The 22,079-nt window shown below is 35.1% G+C and overlaps 2 protein-coding genes across 2 annotated transcripts; both read right to left on the bottom strand.

Moving 5' to 3' along the window:
* Positions 1-1,326: 1,326 nt before the first annotated feature.
* LOC126975303 (general transcriptional corepressor trfA-like) lies at positions 1,327-3,609 on the bottom strand. The gene has a single exon (XM_050823121.1). It carries the CDS (start codon positions 3,607-3,609, stop codon positions 1,549-1,551), a length of 2,061 nt encoding a protein of 686 aa, XP_050679078.1. The 3' UTR covers positions 1,327-1,548.
* A 177-nt stretch (positions 3,610-3,786) lies between these two features.
* LOC126975307 (uncharacterized) lies at positions 3,787-8,792 on the bottom strand. Its single transcript, XM_050823128.1, has 2 exons — positions 8,657-8,792; positions 3,787-5,602 (listed from the first exon to the last, which is right to left on the bottom strand). Exon 2 carries the CDS (start codon positions 5,590-5,592, stop codon positions 3,787-3,789), a length of 1,806 nt encoding a protein of 601 aa, XP_050679085.1. The 5' UTR covers positions 5,593-5,602; positions 8,657-8,792.
* Between the last annotated feature and the right edge of the window lie 13,287 nt (positions 8,793-22,079).

The raw sequence follows: 22,079 nt of genomic DNA, 5'->3' as shown, positions 1-22,079 counted from the left end.
CACTGTAAAGCTATCATGCATACACTATACATAAAAATCTTACGTGTTTTACTTTTATACGCTCCGCAACGCCTTCCTTATGGAACTTCGTTCCAAAACTCCTTTTTTAAGTTGTTTAGAAAAATAACCTGACAAGGGCTGTCAATTGCTTTATATATTTTATCAACAAGGCTTAGTTTCCATACTTATAAATATGTCTACTGTGACAAAAGGTAGATAATGTTTTTTGAATAAAAAAAATTAATGGTAAAAAAAAACCTTGGGGAAATACATAATTATACAAATGATTAGTCTTCTTTAGTGTTAATTCCGCCAATATTTTTAAAAACAATTCGACATGTGTTTCGCCTCTACACGAGGCATCCTCAGCACGTGTTGTCTCGCCAAAATATGGCCGCTCTTTTATACCCTCGTCCCATGAAATGACGCGCTGTGATTGGTCGGCTGTTGTGACGTATCACCCCGGAAGAGACACGTAACAAAGGTGATGGGACTAAATTTGTTTGTTCATTCAACAATGTAAACATGTTATTTTTGTGTTTTATTATTTCTAATTGCTCTAACACATTTAATCGAAATCCTTTTTCACATGTATGTAAAATATTAAAATTGTTATTGTTTCCGAGTGAGTGACCTGTATCAATTAAATGTTTCGTGAAGTGTGATTATTCGGGATGATTATTCCTTAAAAAACGGCTACAATATTATGGATTTGAATTGAATTCGATTGCTGCATGTCGTGGCTTTCTATCGTACTACTAGGTGTATTTAATAATGGAGTTTAACTACGTACAAAATGTTCAATTAAATTACATTTATTGCTTCGAGATTGTATTTCTATGAATAATAAAGAATGTACTCTACACTATATAATAACAATACTTATTGTTGGCCTAATGGCCTAGACACCAGGCCATAAACACCCAAAAAAAATATACTATTGTATACTGTGGTACTAGGAATAACGAATTTTGCAAAGAAACTTCAAACTACAAGTACTACTACTACGAAGTTTTAAATTTAAATAAACATAAACACAGAAATTAAAGTGCTCAAATCTAATTATTTTACTGTGATATAATTTTATACTTTACTGTCTATGTGCTGAATAATATTATTATAAAAGAATGTCTTCTTTGCAACCAATACAAGCATTAAATTTAGGTATTAAATTTATCATAAAAATAATATTCTTATAATATATTGTATAGGTGCTAATTTAGTGAGTTAAACAACTTTTTTAATAATACATTTAATTCAATTAGAGAGCAGTCTTGTAGGTGTCATACCGACATACGTAGGAGTAAGGTGAATCAATTGTTTAAAACAGAGTAATGAATATTTATTTAACACATATTTTGGTCTTTTCATTTCAGATTCAGTCAAACAACAAGCATTCATCAAATACTTCAACTCATTACCAGAGGTAATAATGTATTGGTAAATTTTTATATCATAAACATTACAAATTATAAAGTTAGAAATAATTATACACTTTTACTTAAAACTAATTTTTTCACCATAATTTTTAAGCATCAATAACATTATTCAATTTTTCTTGAACCAAGAAGCAACTTTGTCTTTAGCTGTTGTTATTTTGTTTCCTACAGATTTCCAAAAACTAGGTTTCGTTGTAGTCTCTTGTTCATCAATACCAGTTGGATACTCATTTTCTGCTATGTGTTGAATAATTTCTTTCTGTGGTATGATTACTTTTTGATAATGATCATTAGTTTGAGATTGCTTTTCAAAATCAAGAAGTGATTGGCTATCAAAGGTATTTATAGAAGTTTTCTTGTCTTCAGTTTTTTTTTCATATATATTATTCAAATTGTTGCCGAATGTCTCTAATTGCTGAAACTCACCCTGTTCAAAGTTTTCATTTGGTTGCCAGGCAGTTTGTGATTGCTGTCCAAAATCGAGAAGTGATTGACTTTCCAAATTTTCATCTACAGAAGTTTGCTCTTCTTTAGTGATTTTTTCATGTTTATCATTAAGAATTTTATCAAATGTCTCTAATTGTTGAACATCATTCTGTTCAAAGTTTTCATTTGGTTGCCAGGCAGTTTGTGATTGCTGTCCAAAATCAAGAAGTGATTGACTTTCCAAATTTTCATCTACAGAAGTTTGCTCTTCTTTAGTAGTTTTCTCATGTTTATCATTAAGAATTTTATCAAATGTCTCTAATTGCTGAACATCACTCTGTCCAAAGTTTTCATTCGGTTGCCAGGAAGTTTGTGATTCCTGTCCAAAATCAAGAAGTGATTGACTTTCCAAATTTTCATCTACAGAGGTTTGCTCCTTAGTGGTTTTATCATGTTTATTTTTAAGAATTTTATCAAATGTCTCTAATTGCTGAACATCACTCTGTCCAAAGTTTTCATTTGGCTGCCAGGAATTTTGTAATTCCTGTCCAAAATCAAGAAGTGATTGACTTTCCAATTTTTCATCTGTAGAAGGTAGATATTCTTTGAAGTTATTTTCGTATTTTTCATTTGGATTCAATTTGTGTTGTTCTAATTGCTGTACATCACTCTGTTCAATGTTTTCATTTGGTTGCAATGATGTTTGCAACTGTGAGCCATAATTAAGAACTGGCTTGTGGTTCAGATCTCCAGTGTCACCTATGAAAACTTGATCTGATTGTTTATCATCATTCAATTGTTGACCATAATCAAATTCTTTTGGTGATTGAACTAAAAAGTCATCATTAATTTTATAATTGTGGCTGTCTGTGCTATGTTTTTGCTCTTTCATATCTATTGGGATTTTCTCATAATATGTCTTGTCAGTGTAGCCTGTTACTTGCTTATTATCATTATTTATATCTTTTATCAATGAAAGTGCCTCTATTTCTTGTGCTGTTTTATGAGGCTTTTTTGTAGATGTAGATGTTGTGTAGAAATTTAAAGTATTTTGTTTACCATATTCATCTTCATCATCTAAATTTGGCACAGACTGTTCAGGTCCTATATCACCTCTTCCAACATCACTTGGCCGATTAGGTTTGATGTTGGTATGTTTTTCATTAAACTGATGTGGCTTTATTGTAGTAATAATTTCTTCTATATTATTCTCTTTTTGTGATATTGTTGATGTGGTATATTGATTTTTATTATGATTTAATTTCCTAAATGAACTGCTTGAACTCCAAGTAGAGCTAGATAAATAATTATCTTCATTACTATCTCTATTATTGGTATCAATGTTATTTATTTTGTTCCATAGATTTTCAACTGTTGATATTTTATGAGTGCCTTGTTCTTGATAATGATTCCAATGTGTATTAGGAAATTTATTTTCGCCATAACTTGATTGGGGTATATGCAGTGAATCCCAAACATTATAAATATCTTTTTCATTCTCATTTTGCGCTTTATTATATATTATGCTGTCTCGTGGAAACTGATTTTGAAAAGTATTAGTGCTATGATGATGTGTTGGCAGATAATAAATACTGTCAGTATCTCTATTATTCCCGTTATTATATATCCCGTATTCTTTGTATTTTTTTTCATTCATCATAAAATTCATGTCTGCACTGACTTGTTGACTTATCATTTGCTCATCTGTTAGTGCATGTTTAAAATATCCTATTAAAAATTGCATTTGATGTATTTTATTGGAATGGAAAATTAATTATTTAAAAATTATGGTGATGGTATTTTCATGAAGTATTAATTGCTTTATTATGGGGCGCATTATGTTTTTATTAAAATTGTTATTAACATTAAACAATACAAATTGTTAACAGATGAAGGATGGCGCAAGGAATGTGAATTAATTTTAAGACTTACGTTGGGTTTGTGGGATAAAGCTTTCAAGATTATCCCACTTATTTTGTGTCTGTTGCCCCAAATCTTCATATTTTTCCCATTTTCCATGTAATCCTTGTTCCAGATTTTGTGTCTGCTGGCTAAAATCCTGCATTTGCTGATCTAGATGTTGGGAATCTCTCCAACTATTCTGAGTTTGTTGCCCCAAATCTTCATAGTTATCCCATTTTTGTTGTCCTTCATGTTCCAAATTTTGTGCATGCTGGTTAAAATCTTCTAAATTCATGCTTTGTGTTTCTTTTCCAAAATTTTGATAATAATCATCTGGGTTGTAGGATCTTGCAACACGAATATTACCATGTTCATCACAATCATGTTCAACACCATCTTTGTAATAGCTATGATGTGCTTGTTTATATTGTGAACCATATTGATGTGATGAGTGGCCAGTTTTTAATGCTGATGTGTCAACTAACCGAGAACTCTCATCATTATAACTGCCTCCTACGGGTTTAATAACATAAGGATCTCCCTGCCTTTCCCATGCCTTATGGTATGAATAAGAGGATTGGTAACTTTTTGGTTTCGAATTTATATTTTCTACAAGGCTGTTTGCTTCTAAATCTGATCCAGAGGCTTGGGAACCTAAAGTGTAGGCATCTAATTGTGCATCTCTATTCGTATTCAGTGCTTGAGAGTTAAAGCCATACCCATATTTAGATCTGTTATTTGAGGAAGACTTTGTATCAGATCTGAAACTGCTTGATTGAGCACTGTTAACATTACCGGAGTAGGCATGATTAGAACCAACTGTGTTAAATTGACCTTTTGCATTGTGTAATAGCAATGAGTCATCATAAAGCTCGCTATTTTTTGGGAACGGATTTTCGGTTGGAATAATAGTCACGGGCTGTGTATCGTGCCTTTCCCATTCCTTTTTATATTTGTATGAAGATTCATAATGTTTTGGTTTGCCAACTGGTACATAAATTGTTTGATCTCTTCCGTTAAGTATTTCAGCTTCAGAATGGCTATTGCGGTCGTAAGCTGTGTCGATATGAGACGCATCGTAAGTTTTAGCCGATACAGGTATCGTGACTATAGTACCGGGTCTCATGTATACCTTGTATGGAGTTCCACTTAGCCTTTTACCACTTGAGTCATATTCAGTACGAAGGTTCGACGAATCATAGCCGTATTGGTGTTCGCGACCTACCCCTGAACTTCCTCCGTATATATATTGATTATCTGCACTCAAGGTACTTTCTGTGTGAGCACTTTGGTTTTCAGAGTATTGTTCTGAATGTGCAGCTGACTGATAGCCATAACTTTGTCCATGGGAATTAGAAAATCCACTTGTATATCCGGCATTTTTAGTACCTGAGTATTTTAGTAGCTGTCCTGTGTAAGCTCCTTTGTGTGACCTCAGCGACGACTGAGCTTGACTGTCGAAAGAATTTTGTGCTTCATCAAAATTTCTTCCTTTAAGGTTGCTTAAATCATAATTACCGGATCCAAAGATGCCTCTGGAGTTAGCCGCTGTATAAACACTGCCTGTTTTTGTATTGGCACCATCACCTAGTTCACCTTCAACCTGTCGTACGGCAGAACTCATGTGATGTTGTGCTAAGGAATCCATGTTGTGGGCCTTTTCGTAATTGCCACCCATATTTCCTCTCTGAGCGCCATAGTATCCAGCTTTGTGACCCTCATCCGACGAACTTCTTGAATATTGAAAGTCTTCAGTCTCTTTATACGTTTCAGGCCTGGCCCACACCAATGCACATAAAGCGGCGAAAAATATAAGACGCCTCATTGTCAGAGCTCTAAAACAAAATATAAAGAATATTAAGAAATTAATCGGTAGCTATACCTAATTACATTGAAAGCAGTTCATTCGTAGAATTTTTAAATGAATAGGAAAAAATAGATTGAATAAAATTCCAAGTGGAAGATTTAGGAAGTTGCTCGCTAGCGAGCTAGGGCTGCGCGAAACGGAAAAAAATCAGAATATTAAGCTTAATTGTTGCGTAGTTATAATGAAAGTTCAAAATCTAGTTTTTCAGTCTTCTCGTATAATCACTACATATTATAAAACAAAAGTCTGTATGTCTGTTCGCGATAAACTTAAAAACTAATGCGCCGATTGTATACTGTTTACACCAATGGATAGCGTGATTCAACAATTTCTTTAGTTTTTTTTTAAATATTTTGTATACTTTCACGATATTAGTCGGAGGTGTCTGAAAAAAATAAGCCGTCTCGGAGCTTCTTTGAAAGCTCCGTGATATTTAACCCATTGATATTTAACAACATAATGTATATTGGAATTGTGTATCTTATAAGATATATATAGATCTGTATACAGTTCTACAGAAAAGTCCGCGATGGTATATTTCTTAAGGATAACTATATCCATTTAAGTTACTTTAAAGGTGGTTTTAAGCGATAATGTAAAAGCTGTCTCCACAAATACGATATTAATTCTTATTTGTATATTATATGTATATTTCTTTTTATGAAAATAAGTGACGAGATGAGCAGGACGTTCAGCTGATGGTAATTGATACGCCCTACCCATTCCAATGCAATGCCGCTCAGAGTTCTAGAAAACCCAAAAATTCTTAGCAACACCACAATTGCGCTCGTCACCTTGAGACATAAGATGTTAAGTCTCATTTACCCAGTAATTTCACTAGCTACGGCGCCCTTCACACGAAACACAGTAATGTTTACATATAACTGCTTCACGGCAGAAATAGGCGCCGTTGTGGTACCGATAATCTAGCCAGCTTACTGTGCAAAGGAGCCTCCCACTGGTAAATACATATTATAAAATCATTCATTTTCGATGGCCTTAGACTATATTATTCCCGAATACTTAGATCATTTATTTTTCTATTGACAGAACGGCGTCTATCGGGTCAGCTAGTCTATACATATAAATAAAATTGGAGTGTCTGTTTTGTAGTATTGAAATAACCGTTTTTTACTACATGTATATATATATATATGTACAGTACATACACCTAAATAACATTATTTACAATTTTTGTCTGCCTGTTTGTTCCGGCTAATCTCTGAAATCACTGGACTTATTTTGAGGAGACTTTTATTGGCAGGTAGCTGATGTAATAAGGAGTAACTTAGGCTACGTTTATTTTAGAAAAATAAAGTTGCAATGTCCAAGAAACGGTCTTACTATAATATTTATATGGCATTAACGTTTGCCGAGTCAGCTAGTATATTATATAATAACTAAACGAGCTTCCGCCCGACTTGGTCGGCATACATTTCACTTGCTCGTCAATTTATCAGTTAAATCTGTTTTTTTTACATGAATATACTATTAACTTATGCCTATAAGAATATTATGTAGTTATAATAAGAGTAATGTCGAAATCACTCGAGTGGAGACAAAAGTCAGAAACAGTTCAGAGATTAGATAAAACAAACATACAGACAAAAGTTTTAAAATTATTACTGGTATTGGTACCTAGGTAACACTGAAAATGTTTAGAAAATGAAAAAACGGCTTAATGTAGAAAGTTGTCAATACTTTCATTGTTTTTCGAAGTAATCTCCGTTCCTCTCTACACATCGTCGCATTCGATGGAACCACTGAGAAAAGCAGTGGGCCCATTCTTCCTTAGGGGTCTCTTCTATGGCATTTTCCTACGCTTTCACCGCATCTTCAGGGCTCGTAAAGCGAATACCTCGAATTTTATCTTTAGTTCTTGGGAATAAATAAAAGTCGCAGGGCGCCAGGTCAGGATTGTATGGCAGATGACTCATTATCTCGACACCTGCCATAGTCAAATATTCAACAGTCCGTTATGCGGAGTGCGCATTGTCGTGGTGAAGGAGGATCCTGCTTCGAGGGCGCTGCTGTCGAATTTTTTCCAAGACAACAGGCAAACAGCGATTGAGATACCAGTCTGTAGTAACTGTCCTTACATCTTCTAGTGCAACTGTCGCGAAATGAGCTTTCCGACCAAAGAATGAGGCAATCATCTTTTTTCCTTGACTTCTTCCTTTCTTTACCTTAGTTCGATCCTCGAAAGGGAACACCCACTGAGCTGATTGTCTTTTGGTTTCGGGTTCGTAGCAATATATCCAGCTTTCATCACCTGTGACGATGTCAAATACAGCATTTGAGTTACCGCCGTTGAACTTATCTAACATTTGGCGACACCAGTACATGCGAAGGTGTTTCTGATTGTCGGTTAAAGTATGGTGAATCCATCTGGCTTCCACAAAGCTTCCTGACGCCTAAATGTTCGTGTAATGTTTTTTGAACTTGACTCATACCAATGCCTAGGCTTGCCCGTATCTGCTGATAGGTCACTCTCTTATTTTCCTCTATCATGCGTCGCACAGCACTGATGTTATCTTCAGTAGTTGCTGTTAATGGAAGTCCCTCACGCGGATCATCATCGACATAGCTACGTCCACGCTTAAACTCGTCAAACCAATTTTAAATAGTGGCACGAGATGGGGCTTCATCAAGAAATGATAATCGCAGCCTATCATAGCTTTGTTGTTGAGTAAGCCCACAACGAAAGTCATAATAAATCATTGACCGAAAATTTTCTCGCGTTAGGTTCATTTTCACGTGCAACAAGAGTTTTAGATTGCCGCCAATTCACAAAAACAAATGACAAATTAATGCGATATACTACATTAAGTTACCAAAGAGTTCTAAAATTGAAATTTAAAAAAAGTTTTCATTAGCAATGTTTCTAACTAGCCAGTTATAAACATTTTCAGTGTAACCCACGTATCATCTAAATAGTCGCTTTATAAATCTACAATTTTCTACAAATAGACACTTAAATTTTATTTATATTAATAATTAATTTTAATTCAATCTTACTTACTTCAATCGAACACAATATTACAACATGTGCACCACTGTACTTCCACAAACGTATTGACATTGCCTGTGCGTGATCCTTCAATTTATTAAGATTTTAATATTATATCTTCATTCTGATAACCCCTGGAGGGTCATGTTGTATCTATCTCTTGTTCTATCTATCTAAATATACTATATAATACTGCTACTAATCTTTTGTTAAATTTATATTATTGTAACTAATGATTTAGAAATGTATTTTATAAAAATTTTCACGGCATAAATGTGGCAAACATGTGTTTAATAATATTTATGTAACATCCAATCTGTCTCATCATCTAACATGTTTATGCAAATAAAAACTTTGACTTTTGTCTTTGAGATTGTGTTTACTTTTACAATACTGTAGCCCGCGACTTTGTGTAGAACTAGTTTCACTGTGTGAAACTATTTTATTTATTTTATAAGAAGAACACAAACAGAAATATAAATACACGGGGAAGAAGCGAGTTCTAAGAATTTATAATAGATATATTGTTGACCACGTGTTGCGCTGATTTTAACAAGAATGCGTTATCTATGCTTAATAATATCAGTAGATTTTTTTTTATAAATTTATAATGAAGAAATTGGTCCTTTTTACTGCTTTTTTTACTAATTATTTGTATACAGGTGTCCCAAAGTTATGGGACATGAAGGGAAAGTACCTTTAATATCGAAGATAGGCTATTTTACTGAAAGAAGACTTTATGTTATTTTTAAAAGTTAGTACTTCTGCATTCAAAGATTTTCTAAATATTACTTGCCTCGTTTGGGAATCGAACCGACTAAAATGTAAAAAAAAAATACCCCTACTTTTATAATGCCAATCGAAAGAATGGCCAAAAACTAATAACTCTTCTTAAGTAACATAGTATTTTAAAACAAAGGAACAACGTAAAATGAATGTTTTCCTACTTGGATTGGTACGAATGGACCGATTAGATGGCCGACCAAATTCCCGGACCTTACACCATTAGATTTCTTCTTTTGGGGATACGTGAAAGATATGCTATACAAAAAACGATACGAGAACGTGGGCGAGTTACAAACAGAATTGTGCCATATCATATCCACAGGCAGCGGACTCATTAAAAGATTGGCCATTTGCGTAAGACAAGAGTGATCACATTTTGAGCATTTAATTAATTAATTAACAAAAAAATACCAACTTAATTGACTGCTTTCTTTTAAAATACTATGTTACTTAAGAAGAGTTTTTATTTTTTGGCCATTCTTTCGATTGGCATCATAAGAGTAGGGGTGTTTTTTTTACATTTCAGTCGGTTCGATTCCCAGACGAGGCAAGTGATCACTTATACTATCAGGTGATACTGATACGTACGCTGTTCTTTCTTCCTATTCATGTCAATATTACATTAAAAGGCATAAAAGCCATTTATTTTCTCAAAATTGATTCCTTTAGAATTCTTTTTGATGTCATTTCTAATAACTACTAGATACTACTTCGGAAACAAATGGCGCTCTGAGAGAGACGAAGCGGCGCAAAAAACTCTCCCAGCATTCTTTTTTTGCGCTCTTTTCAATAAAAATATACAATATTGTACAGTTATTTCTATCGCTATAAAATAATCACAATCTAGTCCCAGGCTGTCCGATCATTTAGATATTCAGCAGTGGAGTAATAGGATTTACGACCATTTTTTTATAAAACATTTAAATTTATTTATAGATAATGCCTGAACAGTGGCTGGGATATATTTGGTAGGTCTGAGAATCGGTCGTCATCGAGTTTTTTGACCCAAAAATTTTAATTATTGAATTTTTTTATTATTTTATATGGCAATACAACGTTTGCTGGGTCAGCTAGTTAACAATATAATATTCTAAGGTGTCACCGTAACAAAAAGTGTTTTATTTTAACCACAAGTCTTATGTATCACAGAAAACATTAAGAATATTCATTATTACCTACAAGGTTTTTTAATTCCATTTAACATAATATAAAAATTGGATACAGTCTTATCAATTGAGAAACAATAATTTCTTGGAAGTGATAATGTGACATTGTTCCTGTTTTTATCTAGGTCAGTCAACCAAGGATAACACCAGGAATAATATTACTATTTTTTTTAATGTGTGAGATGTGGGTTAAGAGTATAGGTGCCTTTTAAAAAAAATGAAAATAAGGAATAAGACGGGCAGGACGTTCAGCTCATGGTAATTGATACGCCCTGCTCATTACAATGCAGTGCCGCTCAGGATTATTGAAAAATTCTGAGTGACTGTGCTCGTCACCTTGAGACATAAGTTGTCAAGTCTCATTTGCCCAGTAATTTCACTACCTACAGCGCCCTTCAGACCGAAACACAGTAATGCTTACACATAAGTGCTTCAGGGTAGAAATAGGCGCCGTTGTGGTACCATAATCTAGCCGACATCCTGTGCAAAGGAGCCTCCCACTGGTGTCATATCTATTGTATGCTTTGTCTAACCAACTGCTTTCATATAGTGGAGTAGAGGTCAGTTCTGCTTAGTCTCACCTGGTCTCTGTATAAAAAAAGAACACACAGCCCGGAGCTTACCTTCCTCAGCTGATAGCTCAATTGCCTCGTCATTTAACCGACTCTTTGACTGTGACTAATTCTAAACAGAAATTAAAGACATTCTTTTTGAGGCAAGACTTATCATCAATCCACCTAATCAGGTAATTACGAGGGTTGCACTGAAAATTTCGGGAATCAAGGAAGTGACACAACATTACTATTTAAAAATGTATTTATTGCTTTTCGAAGTATTCTCCGCGAAATTTGACACATTTTTCCATACGATGGAACCAATCATTGAAGCATCCATTCCATTCGGAAGTTGGGTTCTCCAAAATGGCCGTTTTGTAGGCGTCCACAGCTTCTTCAGGTGATGAAAATCTCTGAACACGCAATTTATTCTTTATTTTAGGGAAAGTTTAGAAATCATTAGGGCTTAGGTCGGGGCTTTACGGCGGATGGTCTAATAATGTTTTCTTGCTCTAAAAACCCTTTTGTTCTGTGTGCGGTGTGAGAACTCGCATTGTCGTGATGGAGGATGATGCGGCGGTTGCAGTTCTCTTTACGGAGTTCAGAAACGACCTGTGGCAAAAAAAAGCTAGCATACCATTCTGCATTAACCGTTCTTTGTCCCTCAAGAGCAATAGTCGCAACATGCCCGGTTTTGGACACAAACGTGGCCACCATTTTTTTTGCAACACTCCGTGAACGAACAATTTTTGTTGGCTTTAACTCATTTTCGAACACCCAAACTCGTGACTGGTTTTTTGTTTTGGGTTCGTACGCGTATATCCAGGATTCGTCACCTGATACGATGTTGCATACAGCATTTGAGGATCCTTCGTGGAATCTTTCGAGAGTTCTGACGCACCAAGTAACGCGATCCGCTTTTTGCTCTTCACAGAGCAAAGGCGGTATCCATCGGAAAAACAACTTTTTACACCTAATTGTTCATGCAAGATTATTTGTATTTGACTCATGCCAATGTCTAAAGTTGCCCGAATTTCGCGGTATGTCACATGTCGATCTTCCTCAATCAGCTTACGCACAGCATCAACGTTTTCTTTGGTGACTGCAGTTTTTGGACGACCTTGACGGGAATCATCACTGAGCTTGACACGTCCACGTTGAAATTCAGCAAACCAGCGATAAATTGTGGTTTTGGATGGGGCTTCATCACCAAATGCAGAAATCATCCGGTCAACACACTGTTTTTGTGTTAAGCCACTTCGAAAGTCACAATAAATCATCGCTCTAGAATTTTCTCGAGTCAATTCCATTTTCTCAACGACTAAACAAGTTTGAAAAGACCTTGTGACAAGACCGAGAATCTTTTTTTATGTAAATAAATGGTATTTGATTTTTAAAACCAAGGAGTTTTCAATTAAAAAGATTTTAATATGACAGGAACAGTGGAAATATTCCATTCCCGATACTTTTAGTGCAGCCCTCGTATCAAGTGCTGACATGTATTTACCTTTTAAGCCTTGTAAGACTAATTTAGTTATAGTAAAAACCTATGGTTTTGATTGCTAAGAAACGTAAGCTTACTTGTTACCTAAAAATTAAGCTTTTTGTCCTCCTTTAAATAACAAAACAATGACTTCACAAAATTATAGAAAAGTTTTGCTATATTAATAATACCCGATCGTTTCGAGCCTACTTGAGTGAATTGAAAAAAAAAATCTCAAAATTGTAGGTAATTCATCAACTTATACAAACTGTAAAAAAAAAGTGTAAACAAGCAGAGTTTGTGATGAAGGGTACTCCAAGCCCTCGTTCACAAGCATAATGCATTTACGATCCGCTCCACGACGATATTTTGTACTCACATCAAGGTATCCACTTCAGGCAAATTTTTACATCTCTTGGTACTCGAACTTTACGATGACAACCCGTCACAGGTCCCTGTAGACCACAGAGGGTCAACAGAGGCAAGTTTAATAATGTGCTGTTTTTTTTTTTCAGAAACCTCCAACAACGGTACGCATTTTCGATCGCAATGACTATTACTCGGTTCACGGAATGGACGCGACGACAGCGGCGCGAGAAGTGTTCTCGTCTATTTCAAACATCAAGAAAATGGGAATCGAACCAAACAAACTTGATTACCTCGTCCTGTCTAAGGGCAACTTTGAAATTCTGATCAGAAAGCTTTTACTGGTAAAGTAAACCTTAATTACTGTTTATTGTGTATATAACTGATAATAATTACAATCATAGATATTTAAAGAAAATAGACCGATAATAGTCTAATAGGCGACATGGGATGTGGCGTCCATGACTTGATCAAAATTAACCAATCACATCGCTTCCCGCTAAAAGCAGTGTGGCGTAACTGTATATTATAAATTTAAGTTCTATGATAATTGTGTTGTGTAAATGCCCATAAGCAGAGACTCTCATAATTAGGCAGCATTATACACTATAACATACGTTTTAATATATTTTTAAACTAAGTCATTTGTGCTCACCGGTGGCATGTAATGTTACAGGGAGCTTTGGTTTGAACTACGATTCGATTATATTTTTCACCACATAACGAAACAATTTGGAATTTTTGTCGCTTTTCTTTGTCAAGCGCCGCTCTAAAGGTCGGACCGCATTGAAGCGGCGTTCAGCGGTGCGTCGCTTCATGTCGTTCGACGGTACCTATCGCATTACAATTGCAGTAAGCGGCAGGTCTGGTCATTTCGAAAAGAAAAGAGAAATGAATGAATTATGGACGAGAAAAAAAAATAAGAAATGGTTTGCTCACATACCAAGGTCACGCTATCATGAAGGCGAATATCACTATTTCTTTCCTCGCCTTTTTAATGACTCTGCACGATTTCATTTTTACTTCAGAATGTCGAAAGCAAAACTTTTAAACATAACAATAAGTACGCATACTAAAGCGACGCGCCCCTTGCTATTTCGTACTACAAGTATAAAAATATTCTCTTGGAGGCAACTCTGCCGCGACTCGCATGAACGCACAGTGCAGCACCCCTCTAATGCTCATGCACCATACGACATTATTGAAATAAAACTTTGACACTTTGTACCGCGCTTAACAATGTTGCGCAGCGCAGCTGTAATGCGGTCCGACCTTTAGTCGCAAAAGTTTTTCACTAGAGTAGGTACATTAGAACCACAAAAATATTATGATCAACTGAATGGAAGGAGTCAGCCGAACGCAGATGTCTTGGCGCGGATGAGCAAATGATACAAATTTTCTGAAAAAACCGTCATCTGCGAAGGGACTTTCATATTAAATCTTGTTCATTCCGTCTATTTGCAGGTTCGTCGATACAGAGTTGAGATATACGTATGCGAAGGGCCAAAAAATAACGAATGGATTCTTAAGTACAAGGGCTCGCCAGGATATCTGTCGCAACTGGAGGAAATACTGGGCGAGGATCTTGGCACAAATAACGACAATGGGCCTTGTTTGTTGGCTGTCAATATTAAAACCGATCCTGTTACTAAGGTGAGACATAACTTTCTGAACATCATGAAAATAATTGATTGCGTCTCATACGGATTGGCGTTGCGCAGAGACGTTGGTTCAACGGGCATCTTCTTCAGCATCTATCACGGAAAACGTTCTGAAGGGCAATTTGGCCTGATTCTTGCTTCCAGATTCCAAATATATAATCATCGGTACTATGGGTCTTATTGCGTGATGCGTTTAATAACACGGGTTCCCAAGTAGGTAGCCAGCCCTTGTCTCTATTAAAATTAGGTCGACGGTCGATTTCTATGGCTTCCAGCAGCGAGACACAAAATTTTTTTCGTGATCCAATACTTTCACCCTATCGAACCTAATATACATTATATAAGTGTGGCAGTTTAGGGCGTGCACCAATGTAGCTTTTGTCAATCCAATGTAATTTCGTAGACGCCAAGGCTCTCCTCTCCTCGCGATCTTTAGGAGATTTGCGACAGGGGGCGGAGAAGGGTCCTGATGCTATATCTACGGCGTAACAGGTGTCCAATTTGATCCGTTACCCCTCCCAAGTATGATAGATATGCCGGGACCAGCTCCACATGTTGAGGCCGCTGTTTGATGGTCGTGTTTGCCAGTCGATGACATTGTCGCCAGTCGTAGCCTCCAACACTTGCCAATTATATAATAAATACCATACATACTAACTGCAGGATTCCAAACACTTAGGGCCGATTTTTCAATCCACAGATAAATCCTCAGATAACTATCGAGAGAATAAAATTAACTTACTGTTTATCTAACGATTAAAATGTTTTGAATTTTTCAATCGCTTTTTATCCAAAGAATAGTTGTCTGTGTTGTTGTCGAAGCGAAGTGTGAAGTTACACTTCATACGTGCAAGCGAGATGGACATATATATAATTTAACGCATTAGACAGAGAAAGGTCAAAAGATGCTTGTTTGACATTAGACATTGATCACAACAATTAATAACAACAAACCTCTAATTCACTCGTTTATTTGTTCAGTTTATTTCAATTTAAACTTGTTTTCGTGGTCCTTACTTTTTGAGGAAATGGATTTCTTCTTCAATCGCGAAGTCGTCAATTGACTCAAAAATATCCATTATATTATAATTTCTACTATATTAGATAGTTATAACATAAATTACGTGTGTAGTCGTCAAAAGATGATAGTTATTAGAACATAGAATTAAGAATAGATAATACACTTATTAGTTATCTACAAATATAGCCTAAAAAACTTAAAAACACGTCCTAATTATCCCACCGATAGCTCTTAACCGGCTCCCAAAGGGGCCGATAAATATAATCACCCGATATAGTCTTAATTCGTTCGATAAATTCTATCTGCCTGTTGAAAAATTCGAAATTGCGCTATTCGTCGAATTTCTCTTATCTAGTTGTTTAACTGAGGATTGAAAAATCGGCCCTAAAATCGTATATTATAACAAATAACATATTTACGATATGCATGTGTGTCAATCACTTTGGTAGTCTATGCTGAAAAGCAATGGTTTTTATATCAAGACCGTTATTAATACAGGGTGCATGAATGCAATGAAAGATTGTTGATATATAGCTATTATTATTATGTTTACTAACGAAATTATAATATTATCGGGTACGGTATTTTTGAAGAATTATAAACAATTCTCGGCAACGTATTTGTATCAACGTATCTGAACTTGACCCCGAGAATGATAATTTCAACTTACTGTTGGAATCTTGACCTCGTTAGTACACAAATCTACATACTGAGAAACATTTTAATTTATTTATAGACATTAAACTTTTTTTAGTTATACTGTGCAGGAGAGAGTAGCGCTGATCACTTACCATCTGGTAAGCCTCATGCATTCTTATTTCTTTTTATATAATAGGCTACTATTAGATCCCATTACTGGGCAAAAGCTCTCCCTGCCTTACTCCATTTGTCGCGGTCCTGTGCAGTTCCGACCAGGATTTATTATGGGCATCCAGATCGCCAGCCAGACGCCATCGTTTTCGGGATCTGCCTCGACGCCTTTGCCCGTCCTGAGGCACCCAATGGGTGACGACCTGTGCCCATCGGTATGTGTGTATACAAGCCCAGCCTAGTTCCACTTTAGCCTGGCGGTTTTCACTCTCACATCAGCAAGAACCAATGCCAGTTCTGGAGCGCAAGAAATATTCTTTTATCAATATTAAGCGAGCGCTTATCACCTATCTATCTAATATATAAAATTCTCGTGTCTCGGCTCGACCGATTCTCATGAAATTTTGAGTGCATATTGGGTAGGTCTGAGAATGGCCATCATCTATTTTTCATCCCCCTAAATGTTGTGTTTTGTTTTGTTTTTTGACATTTTTTTTTTAATTTGTTTGATTATGAGTCAGCATTAAAAAGTACATACAGCTTCTAATTTTCACACATCTAACACTTACTTTTGTATCGCGATTTTAATATCGGCAATACAACGTTTGCTGGGACAGCTAGTATTATATAAAAAGAGTGAGTGTGTACTTATGTATGCACGGAAGAAGTTATACTTCTTTGGCCTAACGAAGCAAAAATCATTAAAATGATTTATTCCTCCTGTTCTTGTACGTTTTTAGAAAGAACAATTTTGTAAAAATCTTCCAAAGATGGCTTTGACAATTAATTATCAAATTATGAATACGGCTGTATGGGCTTGAACCCTTTGCCTGTCCTAATAATGGACGAAGAAACCCAAAAAAAATAACGAATGACACAAACGTCAGAAACATTTAGGAACCAACTTCAACCTGTTACTTTTGTGTTACAGTAATGCGCACATCTTAAAATTTCACTCTCATAATTTTTTCATAACGCGCTTAAAGAAGTATAACTTCAAAAATAATTTGATTCATTATGATTCTCTGCTTATGAAATATCTCTCAGGACATTTATATATGTATGCTATTTAATTAAATTATATGTTTTATTGAAACCTTAAGATTGATAATTGTTTACGCTCTTACAAATAAACTTGGTATAAAGTTATACCTGAGAATAAACTAAGAATATTCAAAATGTTTCCCGAAATTATTGGAAAGGCTGCTTGACTTTCGGAAACTTTAGAATAATCATTGTATTGGTATGACTTTATACAAAGTTTATTTGTAAGGCCGTTACACACTATGTAGAAGTGTAAATTTAAAAAAAAATACCAAAAACTTATTTATCTTGCTCGTGGTTAATAAATCGGTCGGAATTTATATACTACAATTAATATTAATAGTACAAACAAAACGCGGTCAAGAATTCAGTTCCTGTCTAAATTAATTACAACAATGCGCGCACAGCGTGTTTAAAATGTTCCTTAACTATTTCGTCATGTCTACTTCTTGATGTTGATTTGATTCCAGGGTCGTTTGCTAGGAGTGGCGTGTGTGAGTGCGAACGACTACCAGTTGTCTGTGAGCGAGTTCACAGACGACGACCTACTAACGCAGCTAGAGACCATAGCAGTGCAAATGGCGCCGACTGAATGTGTCGTACCACAGACGGAGAATGACGACGTGAGTTTTGAACTGAAAACTTCTGTAGCCGTTAATTATGTTTTTTTAAAGTGATAACCCCCACTTCTCGGATTAATACACAAATAAAATTTTATGAACGATGCGGGAATCGAACCCACGACCTCCGGCGTTCCGTGCCGGTGCTCTAACCAACTGAGCTAACCGTTCCAGGGATATGTTCCCAGATATACAAACCGTTTTCCATTTGGGGATATTCAAAGTCAAAGTTTTTATTTGCATAAACATGTGAGATTGTTGTTACATAAATATTATTAAGTACATGTTTGCCACATTTATGACGTGCAAATTTTATAAAATACATTTCTAAATCATTAGTTACAATAATATAAATTTAACAAAAGATTAGTAGCAGTTTTATATAGTATATAGTCAAGTTTTTAGTTAAAAATATTCGTCTAATAAATATAAGCAGTTTTTACTAAGATATATTTTCAATTTAGATGAGAAATTACGATACCTCTCTTATTAATATTAATAAGTTTATATGTCTAATTAGGTGGTACTTCCTTAGTTAATTTTGAGCATCGAGTTATAAACTAACTGAGGTTAATGCATACTTGTCAGAATACAAATTTAAGTGCTCACTGTGATGATTTGAAAACTCTTGCAATTTAAAGTGAATAGGCTTATGAACTTTCAGTAATTAAATCATTCTCTTCCAGTATAAATGCCTCAAAAAGGTGATGGACCGGGCGAATATTACTTTGACAAAGTTAAAAAGGCCCGATTTCTCAACAGAAGGTTTGATACAAGATCTGAACAGGCTACTCAAGTTCAAAGACAGCCAACAACATGACGCTAACAGTTTCCCTGAAACCAGATTGAACACCGCTATGGCTAGCTTGGCTGCAGCGATCAAATATACATCGTTATTAACAGAAAACACCAATTTTGGAAGGTCAGTTGAACTGTTCGTGCATTGATCGTACTGAACAGCACTCGCACCTATTTCTGCCTTTTTAACCGACTTCAAAAAAAGGAGGAGGATCTGAATTCGTCGGTATGTTCTTTTTTTTATGTAAGCACTACATTGTAATGGGTAGGGCGTATCAATTACCATCAGATGAACGTTCTGCTCGTCTCGTTCCTTATTTTCATATAAAGATACGCTTCGTGTTATTAACCGACTTCAAAAAAGGAGGAGGTTCTCAATTCGTCGGATTTTTTTTTTGTTTGTTACCTCAAAACTTTCGACTGGGTGAACCGAATTTGATAATTCTTTTTTTTTTTATTTGAAAGCTGGTGCTTCTCGTGTTGTCTCATTGTAATTTGGTCCAGATCTGACAATGGCATCCATGAGAAAACCATAAAAGTCTTAAATTTGCTATACAGTCGTATAGCAAAGTGGATGATAAATTTACGAATAACTCAATATCGCGCCAACCGATTTCGATGACTCTTTTTTTATTGGAAAGGATATACATCAAAGATAGTTTGGTGAGAGTTTGGTAAGGTTCTGATTAGGGAATCCATGATTGAATTCTTAGTGTACTTCAAATTCACTAAAAATCATAAAATAAAAAAAAATAACAAAAAAACAACCGACTTCAAAAACACTTTCAAAACAATAGATATAATATGCACTAAAAAGTATAAAAATAATTGAGTATTTTTATGCAATAGATTTATTGTTTTGAAATAGTGTTTTTGAAGTCGGTTGTTTTTTCGTTAATTTTTTTAAGCCCAATACGAGTTGTTCAACTTCATACACAGGTTTTTGGAGTTTTCTTAGCAGGTGGGTAGTATTTTATTAATTAGTCCTTTGCAATTGCGGTCCACTAATGCATAAGCGTAACACCATACTTGGCGACTACATCCTGCAGGTGCTGTTTATTTATTTATTTATATATTTGGGCAACTAACAAATTACACTCTTTACATGCGTAAACTTAAAATATAATAATAATATGGATAAGAGTTAATTCATTTATAAGCTACCACAGGATAAGCTACCACTTATAGGACAGTAGTTTTAACAATTTATAAACTAAAATCTAAAAATATTGTAATATATAATTTAAAATAAAAATGAAAATATGAAAACAAGGTTTTTAAGTCACATGTGTAAATTAAGTATTATCTTTTTATATTGAGCAAGCGGAATCAATAAATCAATGTTCTGCGATTTGGCCAGTGAGTTATATGACCTACAGAGCCTAGAAATTGTTTGTAATACTCACGTCAAGAAGACACTGCGATTTCTGCCGTGAAACAGTAATGTGTAAGCATTATTGTGCTTCGGTCTAAAGGGCGCCGTAACTAGTGAAATTACTGGGCAAATGAGACTTAACTTCTAATGTCTCAAGGTGACGAGCGCAATTGTAGTGCCGCTCAGAGGTTTTGGGTTTTTCAAAAATCCTGAGGGCCACTGCATTGTAATGGATAGGACGTATCAATTACCATTAGCTGAACGTCCTGCTCGTCTCGTCCATTACTGTCATAAAAAAAAGTAAGTAAACACACAAGACATCTATTGTGTAGTATCAGTCACAAACTAATTTAACTATTTGCATTGATAACATTTTGTAAGTTATCAAGTTAGAAATTATTATAATTATTGATTTTTTTGTAGTTATTTTCTCTCCATTTTACAGTAACTCTATAACATAGTTTCTCAACCTTATTTTGCTCACCGCCCACTTTGAGAATATGTTTTTTTCTAGAGTATTTTCGTGTATTTTTTTGCCTTTAAAGACTATATTTTTTAATCTACCCACGCCCCATCTGCGCCATCTGAATGCCCCCTAATTTTCTCTGGGTCTTCTACTGCCCCCCGAAAGTCTCAAACGTCCAAGGGGGCGCTATCGCCCACGTTGAGAACCTATGCTCTATAAGGACAAAAATTAACACGGTCTCTTAAGATTAGTCAAATTTATAATGCATTGTGAGTACAATAAATAATACTATATATATTGGATTACATAAAAGACGATTGTGATTAGTTGTAATAAATAATTATTTACGTTAAGGCTCGGTTTCAGCAACTACAATATAATCGTTGATTACGTAACCGATGTCTTAACAGCTAACTGTTGCTTAAACAAGCCACTTATTTTTCGTGTTCATCTTGTATTTTTATCCAACAGTTTACTAAGCGTTTTTTTTATGAAAATAAGGGACGAGACGAACAGGACGTTCAGCTGATGGTAAATGATTCGGCCTGCCCATTACAATGCAGTGCCGTTCAGGATTCTTAAAAAACCCAAAAATTCTGAGCGACACTACAATTGCGTTCGTTACCTTGAGACGTAAGATATTAAGTCTCATTAGCCCAGTAATTTCACTAGCTACGGTGCCCTTCAGACCAAAACACAGTAATGTTTTGAATGAATGAGTTACAAATGGCCGAATGGTGTAACATTACTGTGTAAAGATGACACTGTTTTCAGTTATAATTGCTTTTAACCAAATGACATCCGAAAATGGAAGGGTAACATAATAATACTGCAAAATGTAATGCTCGTCTTCGTTCTTGCTTCGTCAATGTTATATCCATAGCGTGAATGGCTTTTTAATTTAATTAGCAACTTTCCTTCTGTCAATGTAGTTAACATTGTTATTGTTGCCAAAGAAACAAGTAAACAACGATTGCATAATAATTTTGTCATTGCGTTGTGTTTCATTTGGAAACTGAAAATGGAAGAAAATCGGAAGCCAACATTAAAATCATCTATTATGTGTTAGATTACGATGTCGTCTTCTTCAAAAAAATAATTCAAAGCGTCTTGCATTTCTATTTTGAAACAGACATGTCACACAATTTACCACGTCATGGAGCAAATCAATGGTTAACATACGTGTGCTACTTCGTTTAAGTTAATCAATCGGTTAAAGTACCTAATCAATGGTTAGTGTTTGATTAACACAAAAATCTTAATAAACGGCCGTTTAAACCTCAAA

Source organism: Leptidea sinapis, chromosome 35 (assembly GCF_905404315.1).
Source record: "Leptidea sinapis chromosome 35, ilLepSina1.1, whole genome shotgun sequence".
Classification (NCBI taxonomy): Eukaryota; Metazoa; Arthropoda; class Insecta; order Lepidoptera; family Pieridae; genus Leptidea; species Leptidea sinapis.
The sequence above is the reverse complement of the archived record's forward strand: the minus strand, read 5'-3'. Positions and strand labels throughout refer to the sequence as shown.